The sequence below is a fragment of the Phoxinus phoxinus genome (genome assembly GCF_949152265.1).
Source record: "Phoxinus phoxinus genome assembly, chromosome: 17".
In the NCBI taxonomy this organism is placed as follows: domain Eukaryota; kingdom Metazoa; phylum Chordata; class Actinopteri; order Cypriniformes; family Leuciscidae; genus Phoxinus; species Phoxinus phoxinus.
In genome coordinates, this window is record NC_136892.1 from 5,621,946 (window position 1) to 5,640,131 (window position 18,186).

The following is an 18,186-nucleotide window of genomic DNA, read 5'->3' on the forward strand; positions in this document are numbered from 1 at the left end:
GAAGGACAGACAGAGGGAGACAGAGACAGAGAAAATAAAAAAAATAAAAAATAATATCCTAATTGTGACGGAAAGTAGACTTTGATTATGTTTAAATATACATAAAAATGCCGTGTTGAATTAACTGAAATGAGTGTAGTTTAATAAACTGTTTAAAAGAAGAAAACACATGTATACATAGTATAAAACACTTGATGGTACAATATAACTATTTGTAATAGACTCTTTCTGCCCCCCTCCCCACACACACACACACACATACACACACACACACACATACACACACACACACACACACACACACACACACACACACACATACACAGATCCCCCCTCCCCTTCCCTCCCCTCCCCACACAGACAGACACACACACACACAGAATGGCAGAGAGACCGAGAGAGACACAATCCACATTCAAACCACAATATCTGACTTTCTGTTGGTCGGAGCTAATGACTGTAAATTAGAAAGTTGTTCGGCTTGATAAGATCATTATACACGCTGAGTTTTGTAACTGTAGGTAAAACTATAACTAAGTTATAACACACTTTATGCATCCTTTTTTAATCATAAATTTGTTTCCTCGCCACGGCCAAACCGTTCGAGATATCAAAAATCCCCTGGCAATTTATCATCTTCCATGTCTTGACTTCATGCTGACCGAGTTTCGTGGTCATCGGATGTATTCTCTAGGAGAAGTGTTTCAAATGCGAGAGCAAGCTTTCTCCAATCAACCCATAATAGCCGACTTCCTGTTGGACTGGCGTAAAACTTGACCCAGGGAAAGTTGTTCGGCCCGATTAAATCTATATGTGTACCGAGTTTCATATTATTACATGCAAGCGTGTTTGATATACGGACAAGTGTTCGAATCCCATTCCAGGGGGCGCTGTCGAGCCCCCCTGCCACGCCCGGGTACCAGCTTCAGCCCGGCCCTAATGGCCGCGGGTTCTGACCTGTGTGCAAAATTTCAAGAGTTTTCGAGCACTTTAAGGCCCTCAAAAGTGCCAGAGATTTTGCACACAGCAGAGAAAGGGTTAAACTAAACTAGCCCCCCTCCTCACACACACACACACACACTCACACAGAGGGGCAGAGGGAAAATGCTCCCAAAAGTACACATTCAAACCAAAATATCTGACTTCCTGTTGGTCGGAGCTAATGACTGTAAATTAGAAAGTTGTCCGGATCGAAGAGAAGAATATACGTACCGAGTTTGGTTACTGTAGGTAAAACTAATACCCCATTTTTTACTAAAGGTGGCGCTACTGAGCCCCTTACCACGCCTGTTTCTGAAACTTCGCACAAGTGTACTAGGCAATAAATGTGATATGCATGTTGAGTTTCATGCAATTTGAAGCATGTTAAGAGCCTCAAATGCATCCAAAAAGAATATAAAAGTTTAAAGCGTTGCCATGGCGACAGTATTAAAGATATCAATAATCCTTTCACAGGTCTACATCTGCCGTGTGTTTACATTATACACATAAAGTTTGAAGCAAATCGGGTAAAAATAAGAGGGTGATTTTAAAGCATTTTGAAAGTGACACACTTCCTGCTGCCAGTTGGTGGCGCTATAACTTTGACTCACAATAGTCACATCCATGTGATCGGCCTCTTACAACAAACACACTGCTGAAGTTTCATCAAGATCAATTAATGTATGAGGATGTTATAACACACTTCCTGTTTCCAATATTCGCCATAAATTCGTTTCCTCGCCACGGCCAAAACGTTCGAGATATCAAAAATCCCCTGGCAATTTTTCATCCTCCATGTCTTGACTTCATGCACACCGAGTTTCGTGGTGATTGGTTGAATCGTCTAGGAGGAGTATTTTAAATTCCATTGCATGTGTTTTTTAAACTACGCCAAATAGCCGACTTCCTGTTGGGCTGGGGTAAAAAGTCAGAGCACGAAGGATATATGAACCGATGAGATCTATAAGTGTACCGAGTTTCATATTATTACACGCAAGCGTGTTTGATTTATGGACCAAGTTTTCGGACCGCGTTCCAGGGGGCGCTGTCGAGCCCCCCTGCCACGCCTGGGTACCAGCTTCAGTCCGGCTCTAATGGCCGCGGGTTCTGACATTTGTGCAAAGTTTCAAGAGTTTTTGAGCACGTTAAGGCCCCCAAAAGTGCCCAAAAGGTAGTAATATAATAATAATAGTTAAGAAGAATAATCCTTTGGAAAACAATAGGGCCTTCGCCTTTTCAAGGCTTGGGCCCTAAAAATGAAACTTAGCGCAACAGCCTGGCACTAGTCCAAAATGTCATAAACATTTTTCAAAATACAATAAGCCTGCCTGAATAAATAAAAACGATTACACAACAACGAAAATAAACATAGGCCTAATATAAGTTATAATCGAATGGGCTTCAGAAAGTGCACATGCAGCAAAAAAAGAAAAAGAAAAAGGAAAGGATGTCTTCGTTGCTGAGACGCTTCGCGCGCAGCCTTCAGCTTGCACTTAACTTTATTTGGGTCATCTTTAACCTTCTCGAAATACTCCCACACTTTTGATGATTTTTTAGAAGCCATTGTGAGCCAATAAATCCGTAAATGCTAACAAATGCGATCTGGACGTTACAGGCATGTAGTGTGCTGCTGCTCATTGGTTACCAGTGGCGGGCCGTGCATTTCACACCTAGGCCTTCAGTGATGTCCACCCTGAATTAATAACTTTTAATAGTGTAGCAGCGCACGCACATACTCTCTATAATTGTTGTTAAATTCCTGTTTTTATTTTGTACCGGCAGTTATAGGGTTAATTCGGTGAGTTCGCGAAAGGCCGGGTAGAGAGAAACGAGCAATTGAGTTCGGCTTGTGTACAGTGGTTCTTGCGTTCCGTCCGATTATAAATTCAGAAACGGATCCTCATCCCTGTCTTATCCTTCAATGGCTATAGTATTAATGTTTGAAAAAAAGTTCTTTCGATCATAAATTTTCAAGAAAAATTAGGAAGAAAATCATATTCAGCACGGACAAAAACAGGGGCAAAAAATGCATTATACTCTCCAAAACTGATTTGTTTTTAACACAAAATCCATCCTAATTTCTTTCCTCAAAAAGACTTGAATTACTTGGTTGTACAGGTTGTCTGTGCTTTTCAGTAGGGGTGTGCCAAAAAAATCGATTCACAGAAGAATCTACATTCTCATTTGCAACGATTCAGAATCGATCTGAAATGTCCAAGAATCGATTTAATAAATAAATAAAATCAGCTGGCTGTTCGCCTCCATTTTTGTAACTAGCCTATACGGGACGTGAGCGGCAAATCACTAAAACAAAAAGGAAGCAAATGGATGAGAGGGAGATCTTTCGTTCCTACCATTTGCATGTGTTTTAAGTCCTGTCAGTTTATCAGGGCGCGCTTGACAGGGCATAAGAACGAGCAGAGAGAGAGAGCCGGCCGCGCGCGCGCACTCAACCGAGCGCTGTCTGCTCTCTCTCTCCGGCCGCGCATATTAATCAAAATCAATTAATACGATGGTGTCGGGAAAAAAACTCTCCAGTGATGAAACGTTTTCTGTGTTGACAAATCTTGTGCGATATCCTAAACTGCCGAATGCATTGCTTGTTTTTTCTGTTTACATTTCATTGTGAATGCTGCTACGTCAGAGCGGCCAAAGCGTCAACAAGATTCCCCGTAGCTACTTTTTGACAAGCGTTCTTTGACAGGGCGGCTATAGCTTTTTTGCAGCTCAAGTCGGCGGCGGTGTGAACGTACAGTCAGCCGCCAGCTGCAGACCAACGCACACTGCAGTGCTTCACGAAACTCCCTGCCAACTCCGAGAGGGCAAAAAAAAAAAAAAAAACTCGGTCTATCGCTGCTTCATCGCCAGGTAGCTTAGGGGTAGGACTATTATTCATTTTTTATTTTCATAACTTGTTATTCTTTAAGTTAGGCCTACTGTGTCTGACTGAGAAATATAGATGTTTTTTTTGTCTTCACCGGTTGTGTTCTACTGCATGATAATCGAATCGAATCGTTTTGAATCGAAAATCTTTTTGAATCGAAAATCGATTTTGAATCGAATCGTGGCCTCAAGAATCGGAATCGAATTGAATCGTGAGATGGTAAAAGATTCCCACCCCTACTTTTCAGTCTCAGCAACCTTTTCTATCGCCATCGAGGTTAATGTGCTGAAAGTCGTATTTCTGACATAAGTTTTAATTCGCTTTAGTGCTGAGAGTGTCTGCTCGATAGAAGCAGTAAGTTAACGTTAAACAGGGAAAACACCACAAAACATGACGATGTGTAACGTTACAGCCGACACAAGCTCTCACACAGATTTTTGAACGATATCATTGAGATCAGCGCGACTTTTCCCTTCAAAATCAGTCCTGGCATAACTTTACATTGCAGTCTGTTCTGTTTTTACCCGGACAGATCGACATAGTTCCGAGACTCTGCGTAAGCTGGATAAGGGATTTTTTCCGGTAGGTTTTAACCTGCTGGTGGTCGAGGAAGGAAATCAACATTAATTTGTGGGTTGAAAAACTATTAAATCTACAGGTATTTTAGTTTACACAGTTTGCAACAGATGCGGTTAGCTATCTCTGACTACCAGTAATAATAGTACACGCTCTGACCATCCAATCAAAGGGCGTGAAAATGCCTACGTTATTGTGTGCCTGCTAGATGGCCCCGGTGCAATCAACTCGATATCTGATTGGCTGATTAAATCTGACTGATTATCTGATTGGTTAAAGCAACAGTTTCATTGCCATTCATTTAAGCTACAGGCGCCAGCACTATCGATTCTGAAGGCCTCGAAGCAGATATATTTGACCCTGGCAACACATGATGACTGAAATATGATTGGATAAAAGCACTAAAATAAACATACACCACTGGAAGCAGCGCAACCAAGAGAAAAGCTATGAAATTATGAGAACGGACTATTGGGAATAATTTAATACTCATTCATAAAAAAAATATATTAAAGTGCAAGTCAGTGATTCTCATAGTGTTTAGGCCAGCAGAGAAGGCCTTGCTGGCCCTGACGGCCCACCACTGTTGGTTACATAACACTCAGCGCCGCCGCTCCCACCACGCGCTGTGCGCACCAAGAGCTGAGGTGAGGGGGCACCAAAAAAATAGCCTAATGAAAAATCAATAATTATAATGCTGATATTATTTCAGTATAGAAATACAGACATCCCAAAGGAAGTTCCGGGAGTCTCCCGCATATTGATAGCGGCTCACTGATGCCCGCGAATTAGTTGAAATCTCCGGAATCTAGAGCGAGCGCGCCCGCGAGACAGAGACTGTGCTCCAAACTGCGCAGCGTGTGCACGGCAGAGCGGGAGAGAGAGCAAGAGACCGCGCGCGTGTTCCTCATGAAGACGAAGTTTCTCGGGGTAGGGGGCATCATAAATAAATTATGCAATTATGCTTAGGGCACCAAAATGGCTAGCAGCGGCTCTGATAACACTTCCCTACTATTCGACCATGAGGTTCATAGTCGAATCAGACCTCTCCGAATCTAATCGTCGAATCCTCGACTATTAGAAGTCAGCCCTAAAAATTAGACATATACAGAAATATAATACAAATATAATTTCACTCACCAAGCCTATCACTTGAGGAAAATATCCACACCTTAAATGTCCGCGCCAGCGAGCGCATTGGGCCGTTTACGCATATCTAACGGCAGATTAAGTAAAACCGTAAATCTTCATCATGAGTCCCAATCATAAATACAGTGTATGTTCACAATAACAGTTTAAATAAAAGAATGATTTAAACTATGTTTTACTTATGATATAAACATTTAGATTAAATATACCATTCTCATTAATGGAGTTAAACGCTTTAAAAGCTACATGAAATTTACTGAGAAGGTAAAAAAAAATTATATTCAATAAATATAAATATTTGTTGTGGATGCAATGCTTTTGAACACTTTCCTCTGGCATGCTGTGTTTTAATGTTTTAACTACAGAGATAATGCTTACCATGATAATAGCAGATTGTGCAAATATAATGCACAACAAGGTCTATCTGTTTCCATTAAAAATATAAATCAATTAAAATACTATTTGGTCAGTGGAAAAGATTGAGAAAAACTTTCTCTGAAATGTATTTTTTTCACTATTTTAATTTATTTATTCAAAAACAAGGCAAGGATAGGCTACTAAATGGTTTTAATTAATGTAATGTGACGGCACATCCATATTTCATATTTTCCTAATGTCTTGTACCATTAAACATTTTATCACATGGATGAATAATCATATGCAAATGATATGCAGATGAGTATATGCATAGTAAAACTAGTCGTTGTAAGCTCCATATATGGTTATTTCGGGGAGGAGACGCATGTGCGCACAATCTTCCGCTGACTGGGATTTATAAAGTGAATTTTGCGCATGTTCTGGCGTACGCACGGTTTTCTAAGTCTGAATTTTTTTGGGCGTGTGCGCCATTTTTGGCTTTCGGGCGTACGTACACTTTTAGTAAGGATCCTACGCACAGTTTTATAAATGAGACCCCAGATCTGTACATGTTTGTAATCAACATAATATAACATATCTATGTCTACCAGGCGTGTGCAGACAAGTTGAAGAGGGAAATGGAGCTGTATGGATACCCGCCCCAATTCCCTGAGGAAGATGAAGAGGAGGAAGAGCAGAAGACGACCTCTGATGAGGTCATCATCAAGGACAAGTCAAAGGGCAAGAAGGTACATGTTCTGCATATATTATGAGGAAATTCTAACTTCAATGTTGTAGGGTTGATTCATCAATGATCAATATTGTAGTATAATTCATGAAAATTAATACAGTTTCTTTTTCCGAATGTCATGCCATTGGCAGAGCAAAGCTGTTGCAAAGTCTGGAAGCGCCAAGTTCCAGTGGGACATCATGAAGTCTCTGGGCCTGCGGGACGAGGACATTGTGAAGTTTGCTGAAGCTGAACACTGGCTGGATTATTTTCCTCCTCTGGCTGTAGAAGATCTGAAGAAAATGGGTCTCAAGGTAGTGACAGCTCGCCTGAACCATGTCGTTCTGCTCATTACTGTGTACTTTGCCATTTAAATGCAAAATGCACCATTTTAATGCTGTAGGTGGATTGGCGGCGCTCCTTCATTACGACCGATGTAAACCCCTTTTACGACTCTTTTGTGAGGTGGCAGTTCATCACTCTGAAAGAGAGAAAAAAGATCAAGTTCGGGAAAAGGTACGGTAAAATATTGAACTATGACTCAAGTATTCAATTTGTTACTGGTGGAGGGAAACCAATATACGAGTTTTACCTGTTAATCATTACTGACACCGTGTCCTAACTACACGCGACGCCGCGACACGCGATAAAAAACGTATTTTCCATGTTAATATGAGTTTTTGTCCTAACCAGCCGGACAAAAACCGGACGTTTCTGTTTTCGAAACGGTTTTTATTTTTCTGCTACATCGCGCTGGGACAACAAACACAAAGTGTGGCAATGATAATCTCAGGTACTGTTTATGTGCTTTATTTAATGTTAAAAGCATGTCATGTGACTTTGAATATCATTTAGTGCTCCAGCTTTGTAGCTGTAAAAGCAACAATGGATAATTCACCTCAGATCTTGAAATTAAACGAATGGAAACAAGAACGTTCAAACTGTGAAGAAACAAGTGTATTATTTGACAAAGATTGTTTTAGTAACTCAGTAGCCTATGTATTTGAATACTGTTTAAATGCTGTAATATTTGTGAATTTGATTATGTACTTATCCATTTTCTTGCGATTGCCGTCAAGATTACTCTCTGGTGCCGTGCACTTGCTGCGAGACTCCGCCCACACGCTGTTCTGATTGGCTGTGGGTTTTGATTGATTTGTACGCATCTCGCAGTCGCGTTGCGTCTAATGTGGACCAACAAATTATTTGTCTTCAGGATCTTATCTCATCGCGTCTGGTTAGGACACTGTGTGATGGTTGATGGTTCTGACACCAAATATTAATATTTGCACAAATGTAACATCATTAAAGCAGTGCCGTCGCAGGTGGGGTGCGAGGCCCTGTGCGAACTTGAAATGCGAGGCCCTGCTCTTTGATGTGGATGCTCAATTGCGCATGAATAACAGTCACGCGTAGCTGTTCTAGTTCTATTGCACGAATAATCTCGCTGCAATACGTTTTTATCAAGTAGAATAATACATAATCATGCACATAGTCTGAGGCGCCGCAATAGGTCAGGCAATTGCCCGGGGCCCCGCATTTTAAGGCCCCCAAGGGCTGATCATTTAAACAATCAGAAGAACTATTAATATAAAGCCGCAGCAACATCTCTGCATCGCCCTCAGTGGGGCCGCTCTCTCGTTACACTCGTAATGCTTTACCTTTTTCAAACCGGTGCAGCGCTTTCTCGCGGTAGGTAGAAAATGCATGATTTGATTTGTTAAACATGAAAAGGATTTATCCGTCTGGCATGGCAGCTCGCTCTAACTGTAACCTAGATAAATGTTCGCTATTATAGGTGCATATCCAACTGTTTGTACGGAGACGTACGAGCGCGCACTGCATGACAGGCGTCGGCGCGAACACTTTCATTTTCCTATCAACAGTGGAAACAACTTTAAATACTCAATCTTTTCTGGTCATACACAAAAGAATAATGCATCAGTCGCAAACTCACAATAACAAGAAAACGTGCTTTTGTAAAATAAAATAAAACAAACAAGGCGCGCTTTCATGGTTGCGTGAACTGGAGCGCGTCTCAAAAATAAACTGAAATACAGTGTATAGCCTCAACAACATGATGAATATTTCTATATAAATCTCGAAAAGTCCACTTTTAAACGGAAAAAAATGAATCGAAAGCAAATACCGGCTGATTAGGCTGTAATAATAATCCGTAGGCTATGAAAGGTGCATTTCTCTCTAAAGACGCATCCACTTACAGCGGAGATGTATATAGATATGTTTGCAGCCGACACTGATTTAGAAATATATATTTTTGATTAATAAACAATTAAAATGCCTCGTTTTTTTTCAGACATATTATCATTTAGCCTGCTTTGGCCGGTGCTTTGCGGCAAGATTTATGCATGCGCTTGAGCGCGGAATAGGCTATATTCCTCCATGCACCCAGTATTTAAGCAGAAATTAATATAAACGTGAGATTAGTTGACTAATTGCTTAAATGAATGACTACTAGTCGATGAGAAAAATATTTAGTATATGGCAATTCTAATCAATGCATTTAGGCTATTGACATTTATTTAATTAGTAATTCTAGTATCCAGCTCTTTACGTTAAATTAGTTGAGTTAACAATTAGTTAATTAACTAATAAAATAATAAAACAAAGATTAAATTAAGATGTTAACTACATATTTATAGCATTGCTTCCACCACAAAATACAGTTTTTAAGGTGACAATCCGTTACACATTTGAAGATTTACTGTATCTTGATGATTGTTGTATTGTATTTTATCTTCTGTTATAAAGATGAAGATTGACATTTCCTTTTCTCAGAACTTGATTCGTGCTTCCGAAATCGGTCGTGTTCTCTTGCAGCTGACATGTTGGCTTTCCCTTGCTTTAGCTTTCCCGCTCTCCTGTCTTCAGTGAGGACGCATTACGTACATAGCGACAATGAAAAACCCGCTTAATTTGTTGGATTTTTTTTTTATGTGACCTTGACAGACATGATAAAAAAATAAAAAAATAAAAAGCAGGATTGCGAGGCCCCCTAGTGGCGCGAGGCCCTGTGCGGTTGCACAGTTCGCACAGTCTATGTAACACCGAACACAATAAACACTTTGTGTTATACTGGTTGAAACTCTCTTCACATCCTGAAAGCAATCAATAATATGAGTGGTCTAGATATTAAAATGTTGTACATATTGAGCATGAAGAATCATTTTATTTTTCACACATGAATTGGCTCCTCTGAGTCCAGACCTTACATTCACTGAAACTCTTTGGGGTGTGCTGGAGGAGACTTTACAGAGTGCTGGACTCTTGCATTGTCAATACAACATCTTGACCAAAAAGTGATGCACCTCTTGATGGAAATCGTGTAAGGTAGTGTTGTCAAAAGTACCGATTTCGTTACCAAGCTGGTACTGAATTTTTTTTAAAATGTGACTATACAAGCATTTCCCTCTAGCATTTTTAGCGCTGTTGAGCGAATTCTTAAACACCTCTGATTGGCCATTGTGTTCACGCGCTTAAAGGTGACCTATGCAGGTTTTTGCAACTGAACAGGTTCGGAGTCATTGGAATGGATATATTACTTTTTTCGGGTTGAATGGTGGTCGTCTCGCACCCCCCTATCGCCTGTGAGCGGAAAAAACTCACTTGCAACTTTGGGCCGGCGGCCGCAGTGTCAGGACGTATCGTGTGATATAAGGTCTCGCGATGTAACGAATTAGCTTACGGCAAAAAAAAATCTGCTAAAATTCTGTCATTATTGCGCTCCCTCACGCTGTTCGAACCCGAATGAAGAAGACGTTGTAAAGAATGTCCCGTCTGCTTTGATGTCGTTGATCTACTAGCCTCTGGTATCTGAGAGTCGTATACAACGAGTTTTTACGACAGTGTTGTCAAATATCTATTCCGAAGCTGTAGGGCAGGGGTGCCCAATCCTGCTCCTGGCGATCGACTGTCCTGCACAGTTCATCTCCAACCCTAATCAAACACACCTGCCTTTAATTTTCATGTGATCCTGACGTGCTCTGAAGACCTTAATTGGTTGCTTCAGGTGTGTTTGATTAGGGTTGGAGATGAACTGTGCAGGACAGTCGATCGCCAGGAGCAGGATTGGGCACCCCTGCTGTAGGGGGAGCTCTATAGAGAAATCTGCCAGCAAAAAGCGAGAATACACCGAAGAAGTTCCCGAAACTGCATAGCTCTGCTTTAAAGGGATGGTTCGGAGTTCGGGCTTTTCACAAATCACGGAAGCGACCTCGACGTCTGGGTTAGCGGTAGCATAAGCCACCAGGCAAGTGTTATTTAAATAAACTCCTGATGTACTTACAAACTTTCCAATGCCTCGTTTTATGAGTACAGAACCTATTTGTACTACTGTAGAAGTTTGGTGCCATCCCGGGCATTATTAGTGCGGGAATTTACGAGATACAACTTTTGGATCCATTAGCGCCTGCACTAAGCCATTCGGCTGATATCTCTAAATAAGCTCAAACTTTAATAATGTTCGACCAAGGGGGAAAAAAAGCTTTGGGGGGGTGTTTGGCTCGAGGTCATGGTGCAAAGGACCCTAGGTTGAAATTACTCCGAGCCATCCCTTTAAACATATATGCCTGTGATTGGCTCCAATGATCAACGCTTCAAAAACATGGTCTTCACTGAGCGCTTGCACAGATACAGGTGAGGGCGTTTGAAAGCAGGCGTCTATCAGCGGATCCCTATTATATCCACTAGGGGTGTGCATTGGCACTGCCCTCACAATTCGATTCGATTACGATTCACCAGGTAACGATTTGATTCAATTCGATTCTACGATGCATTGCAATGCATCAATTTTACTGCACACAACAAGGCACATTTTTCATCAGTCATGAGGCAATACAAACAGTCAGATATTGAACAACAGATTTTATTGGCTGCTATGTGTGTATTATCACTCTCCTGTATCTTTGACATGCATGACGTGCTTGATTTTAGTGTGGCAGGTTTTACACACCGCGTAAGTCTTGTCTAGTTTCCCATTAACTTCGTAGAATCCGAAATGTGCCCAAAGTTTCCGCTTTCCAAGCTTTGGGTGCGTTTTTAATTACCCGTCTATCGCGGTCATCTCCCTCCGGAAGTGATTGAAACTTCACAACTTTATTGTCCAACTCAAGGCCAGAAAATAAACAGTGACATAATCGATTATGGCACTTTGCCGCATCGATGCTGAATCGTGCATGCCCTGCATTGCCGAATCGATTATTGTTGACACCGCTAATATCCGCTGATAGACGCCTGTTTTCAAACGTTCCCGTGTGCAGGGACGGACTGGGACTAAAAAACGGCCCTGGACTTTGACTAGGCCCGGCCCAAAGCAATCGGCGCGCGGAAACTCGACAACAACAACAATAACGACTGGCATGAGTGGCACAAGACTTTAATTGTGGCTCATGATACTATACCATCCAAATTATAGCAATAGCACTGTGATGTGTTAAAAGCACATTATTCTAGATTAACTTGAATACTACATATAAATGGAAGTCTCAACACACTGCAGTCCTGTGTAAAAAACCTCTAGGCTGTGAATGTCTGACTTGGGGCGCTTAAAGTCATTTAAAGCTCTTGGTCTAAGCTCAACCTGAATAAACAAATGATGGAATGGATTTTTTTTTTTTTAAACAGGTTTTATTCCAAGATAGCATGGAATAGATTGTATAATATGCTGTTATAACAGCATATTATACAATCTATTCCATGCTGTCTTAAAATTAATTTATTACTTAATAATCTTAATTAATTTATGCAGTAATTAATCTTAATGCACAAATAATACCACATCTAAATGAAAATACATCATTACAAACTTCTGTATTCAAAATCTTCAAAGTTTGTAAGCATTAACTGTAATGTTACCAACATTTTTAAAAGTAAAAGCACAACATTTCTTAATATTAGCTACTGCATGTGGCATTTTACAGTTAAATTGTTGAAGTTTAGCTGTTTTAACTACTGTAATCATAAAAAATGTAGCAACCTGAATATCACTTCCTAACATCATCCCTAGCAAGTAACTCTCTTTCTCCTCTCATGTTCCATACTTACTTGCCCTGGATCTACCTGTGGAACCAGCTCATCTCTCTGTCCCTCATCATCACTGGTGGCATGTTGCCAACATGCGATGTTGCTGCACAGCTGTCTGGCTCACTTCTTCACTGCTGCTAATATTTAACTGCGAGGTGCTGCTGCGCTGCTAAATATTTTAGTTTGCGACATTTTCAGTATCTAAATTCCGCTATTTTTTATCTCTCGCCTTCTCGGCCCCGCCCTTTACTTTCCGTTTTTTTACCCGCGGCCGCGTTAACAGGAAAAAAAAAAAAAACAGGTGATGACTGCATGCGTGGCGGGTGGTGGGCCGGCCCGCCGGCCGTCCTGGAGTACCGGCCGTTCTGTGATTCTCCAGATCACACAGATGGCCAGTCCGCCCCTGCCCGTGTGTATCTGTGTAAGCGCTCGGTCAAGTTTTTGAAACTTTTTTTTGGTCTTATAGATATACCATTTACTCTCCGAAAGATGGGCAGCCCTGCATGGACCATGACAGACAGACAGGAGAGGTGGGCAATGTTTTTAATTAAGAAATTCCTTTTTTTATATATATAAAATAGGATGGATATGTGTGTCTTACAGTATTGATCTGTATTGCAGGGAGTTTGTCCTCAAGAGTACACCCTCATTAAGATGAAGATTGTGGAACCTTACCCAGCAAAACTGAGGTAAAATCCCTAATATTACAGGTTTGAATGATTGACATGTATGTATCATGTTACTCCAAAGAATGTCATGGTACCAAAAACATGGCACTTGTAAATAAAAAAATGTCTATGTTTTCAGTGTTGTGAAAGACAAGAACATTTTTCTGGTTGCTGCGACTCTGAGGCCTGAAACCATGTTTGGTCAAACGAATTGCTGGATTCGTCCAGATATGAAGTACATCATATTTGAGACGGCCAGCGGTGACCTGTTCATCAGCACACAGCGCTCAGCCAGGAACATGTCCTACCAGGGCTTTACCAAAGAGAACGGAGTGGTTCCAGTGCTCATGAACATCATGGGCCAGGTTTGTGTCCCTAAAGCACACACTGCTTGTGATCTATTGTAAATAAAGTTAGCCCATTTGACAGAATAAATTAACAAGGCATGGTGGGAAAGCTATTACTTGCCCAGTAAACAGGAAATAGAATATGACAATTTTAAGAGTAATATGTTATTTAAATAAAAAAGTATGGTAGTATTTGTTGTACTATTTTATTACTAATATTAAAGGGGTCATATGGTGCTTTTTAATGTTTTCCTTTACTGTGTAATGTGTTTATGCATGTATAAAATCTGCAAAGTCACAAAACTCTTAGTCTCCCACAAAAGTGATTTATTCTCTCTAATGAACGCTGCTCCTGAACTGCCTAAAACATACTGATTGAAGTCCAGAGACGTTACCTACTTACCTTAATGTCTATCAGTGATGCGCGGGTCAATGTATAAACAGCCCGCACCCGACCAAAGTTTTCAACTAACCTGCCCGCAACTCGGACCGCAAAAAAATAAGGAAAATATTGTACCCGACCCACTTCTTGACCCGCATTTTTTAAAAGTAGCTAGTAAATGCTCATCGTACCGTCATTGGGCCATAGACGGAGGAACTAGGGGTGCGCATTTTTCTGAATGCTATATGATATCGCCTAGTGTTTTGTAATAAAGGCTTGATTTATTCATTTATTTCGTTTCATTTTCTTAACAATTAAGATGCTGCATGGGTTTATCCAGTCTAATCGAAGTGTGCGCAGGCACCCGCTCATTTTGGATCAACCCGCGCATCACTGACGTCTATATCATAATTTTGAAATATTACCACAATGCAAAGTAAGAAGACAAGGCTTCAGTGAATTGTAGTGTTCTGATGTCTCTCTCTCTCTCTCTCTCTCTCTCTCTCTCTCTCTCTCTCTCTCTCTCTCTCTCTCTCTCTCTCTCTCTCTCTCTCTCTCTCTCTCTCTCTCTCTCTCAGGATATCCTGGGCTGTGCATTGAACGCCCCCCTCACCTCATACAAGACCATTTATGCCCTGCCAATGCTCACCATTAAAGAAGACAAAGGTACCCGACACCACCCCATAATATCGTTGCATCACATTACCCCTGCACACACAAGATGCTTCTCTGAACGGGCCGCGGGGCAATACCGCTTGTTTTTAAAAGCCAAAGTGAAAGCGGCGTCAGTCATTGCGGAGAACAGCGAAGCTAGGAGAGATGGAATATGGAAATGACCGTAATAAATGTTCCCTCAGGCTCCACGGACCACATTACTCCGATCACAAACTGCTCCTCACCTAATGTGATTCGGCAGTTATTCTTTTTCTTATAACCTACCCTGAAAGTGCCTTCCCCAAATTGAGACCATAGAAATGTTAATATTGATCATTTGTAGAGTAAGTTATCTCATTATGGGAGGTTGTTGAAATGAATTTGTGGTCACAGGAACTGGAGTTGTCACCAGTGTGCCGTCAGATGCGCCCGATGACATCGCCGCTCTGAGGGACATTAAAAAGAAGCAGGTGTTGTATTTGTTTTATGGCTTTTCATTTTCTTTTCTTGATTCAGTTGTATTTGATTTCCATTTCTGAGGGAAATTCCCAGAGAGATAACTATATTTCAGATAAGATGAATGTGATTGATTGATTGATTGTTTTTTGTTTTTTTAGGCTTTGAGAGAGAAGTATGGAATTCAAGATTTTATGGTCCTACCGTTTGAGCCGGTAAGCAGCTCTTTTTCTTCTTCTTCTTTTTTTAGTTTTTTAAGTCAGCCTGAAACGGAAATTGCAAAAGTCTTTGCTTCTCTATTTTGAAGTGAAACGGCTTCTCAAACAAGGAAACATGTAGGGAAGGACTTGATTTTGTGTGTCTGGAATTGATTGGATCATTGGATTGTTGTGGTTTGCTATTATCATTTATAATACATTTACTGCAATGATCCCTAAAAAATAAGAATTGTCAATATTGATTTCATGGTGACTTTAAAGACCCCATGCAATGCACACAAATAAGAAAAGCCCGCTGGTCTCAGTTCCAGAGCTGCGTTCCCAAAAAGCTTTGTAATACTAAATGGATCGTAAAGACCATTGGTGACAATGGGTTCTACAATCTACTTCGGCTTACAATACTTTTACAGTAATACCCAGCAATCTTTTTCTTCTTATATTCAATAATAAATAATAATAACTGGATGAGTAAATTTTGATAAACTTTCATGTTGGCTTGACAAAACCAGTCTGAAAGTTTAAAAAATAATCTTGAAAAGATTATAAGTATAATCTTTGATTACGGTATACTTAAGGATATTGCATATTTGCATACTTGCATATTTTAACACATTGATAGCATGTTTTATCACGTTGTTAACATTATTTGGCACGTTACTAGCATGATTTAACATGTTCCTAACATGATTTAGCACATTGCTAGCATATTACTAATCATGGATTAAGGGATTTTTCAGAACGTTCCTAAATTTTCTACCAGGTACCCATCATTGAGATTCCAGGGTATGGGAACCTGTCGGCTCCGTTGGTTTGTGATGAACTGAAGATCCAAAGCCAGAATGACAGAGAGAAACTGGCCGAGGCCAAAGAGAAAGTCTACCTTAAGGGCTTTTACGAGGGGGTGAGACCATACGAACACCAACATCACTCAAATTCCCCATTTTCTAGTGGAATGCATGCAGGGGACAACTTATGACATAAACAATTTAAATACACAGCTAGCTGTGGATTATCCCGCTTATACCATGTTCATTTGCTAGCATCGAAAAGTTAAAGCTGTCATTGACGTTTGCAGCGCTAAATTTGAATCAAAACATTTATTTGAATGAATTAACCTATCGAGAGAGAGTAACGTGTGTGAATTACCTGATTTTGTGCAATGTCTCTCTACTAGCAATGACGCTGTGCGTTGAATTACTTCAAAAACAGCGACGTTGCCACCTCCTTGCAGAGTAATATAATGTAGCGGTTCGGGAGATGCAAAGTTCATTTATTAATAAAAGTCACAGGGCAGCGTTGACAACAAGGTTCTGTACTTCTTAATGTTTCTAAGTGTGTATATAGCGCAATATTTGTGTGAGTGACGTGTGTGTGTGCGCTTCAATGAAAGCAGCGCATTAAAGGTGCAGTAAGCGATTTCTTATGATATTCAAACCCCTATCTTGATAGCGCCGCCCCCAACTTCACAAACAAGGTATGCAACACAGGCACCTCCCCCCTTATGAGTGTATACGCCCCTTACTGCTGATTGGCTACAAGTGTGTTTTTGTGCTCGCCCCGATCCACTTTCTACAGCATTGCTAAGAAATCGCTTTCTGCACCTTTAATACAGAATGGTGATTATACTGTCTTGGAAGTACCTGTGTAATAAACTGTTTTATTCCTCACCTTTATTCAGACAGACCATGATATAAGCTTGTTTTAATGCCCATGGGTGGCATTGTTCAGTATTGCATGTTTTCTTTAGATATCTGCTAGATAACTGCTTATACCTTCATGTGCTCATCTGAACAACTTTACTGAACTTTGTTTTGCTAGATCATGTTAGTGGAGGGTTTCAAGGGACAGAAGGTCCAGGATGTGAAGAAGCCCATTCAGAAGATGATGCTGGAGAAGGTTGGTGGACTATATGTAAATCCTTGTAAAGCCTGACATATGAAATAATAGCCAGAATTTCTTTTATCTTTGAAATGGCACAGTTTATTGAACCTTTAGACAATATCTAAAAAGGCTCGACAATAGGGACTGCCTGGGGACCAGCGTAAACGCCAGTGCTGCATGTCACAAAATAAGTTTATAAAATGTTCAAGCGCGAGAGATAACTCAATTCAATATTTGCGCGCTGTGAGAGAAGTTTTGTGTGTGCAACACACACCCGTAGCGTGCTATCAGACAAGAGCGCAAATGCTGAATTGATTTCTCTTTCACGTTTGTGCTTCAATGGACACATTCACAGAAAATTGTCAAAATGCCCGTATTGGTGAGTATCCTTGTAAACATATTCAGTTAAGTCTTCTTAAGTGAACGTAAACGGTTATAAACAGAAATCAAACGTGTAACTGTGTATTGGATCCGTGCATTAGTTCTTAATGCGCGGATTAGGTCCTAATATTCCTGCTGCTGTCTTTGTTTTTAATGTTAAAGGAGAACTTGGCAACTTTTTTAACTTAATAAAACGGTCTAGAAATTATTTGGATGGTTAAACAACCTGTTCTGGTGAGATTGGTGACTTTCCCCGCCTCCCCCAGCGTTCCCAGGCGGAAAACCAACCTTGCAACTTGGGGACTACCGTCCCGGCAAGATAGAAATTGGAAGTCTCGTGAGAAGCGAGAACGAGTGAGAAACACAAACTGCTTTATGGTTGATAACAGAATACAAAATGTACATGTCAATGTTCTATGATAATGTGTATGATGTATTACCCACCTCAGTAAACATAGCTCCACACGATAAAGTTGGCTT

General features: G+C 40.6%; 1 protein-coding gene across 1 annotated transcript in view; it reads left to right on the plus strand.

Moving 5' to 3' along the window:
• Nucleotides 1–18,186, plus strand: part of lars1b (leucyl-tRNA synthetase 1b) — a 55,901-nt gene that overhangs the window by 5,507 nt on the left and 32,208 nt on the right. The window contains exons 5-15 of the mRNA XM_079585839.1: nt 6,559–6,696; nt 6,830–6,991; nt 7,081–7,193; nt 13,186–13,249; nt 13,341–13,408; nt 13,527–13,752; nt 14,695–14,782; nt 15,164–15,240; nt 15,388–15,441; nt 16,205–16,345; nt 17,263–17,340. Of these exons, the coding sequence (XP_079441965.1) occupies nt 6,559–6,696; nt 6,830–6,991; nt 7,081–7,193; nt 13,186–13,249; nt 13,341–13,408; nt 13,527–13,752; nt 14,695–14,782; nt 15,164–15,240; nt 15,388–15,441; nt 16,205–16,345; nt 17,263–17,340 (1,209 nt within the window). The remainder of the gene's footprint in view (nt 1–6,558; nt 6,697–6,829; nt 6,992–7,080; nt 7,194–13,185; nt 13,250–13,340; nt 13,409–13,526; nt 13,753–14,694; nt 14,783–15,163; nt 15,241–15,387; nt 15,442–16,204; nt 16,346–17,262; nt 17,341–18,186) is intronic.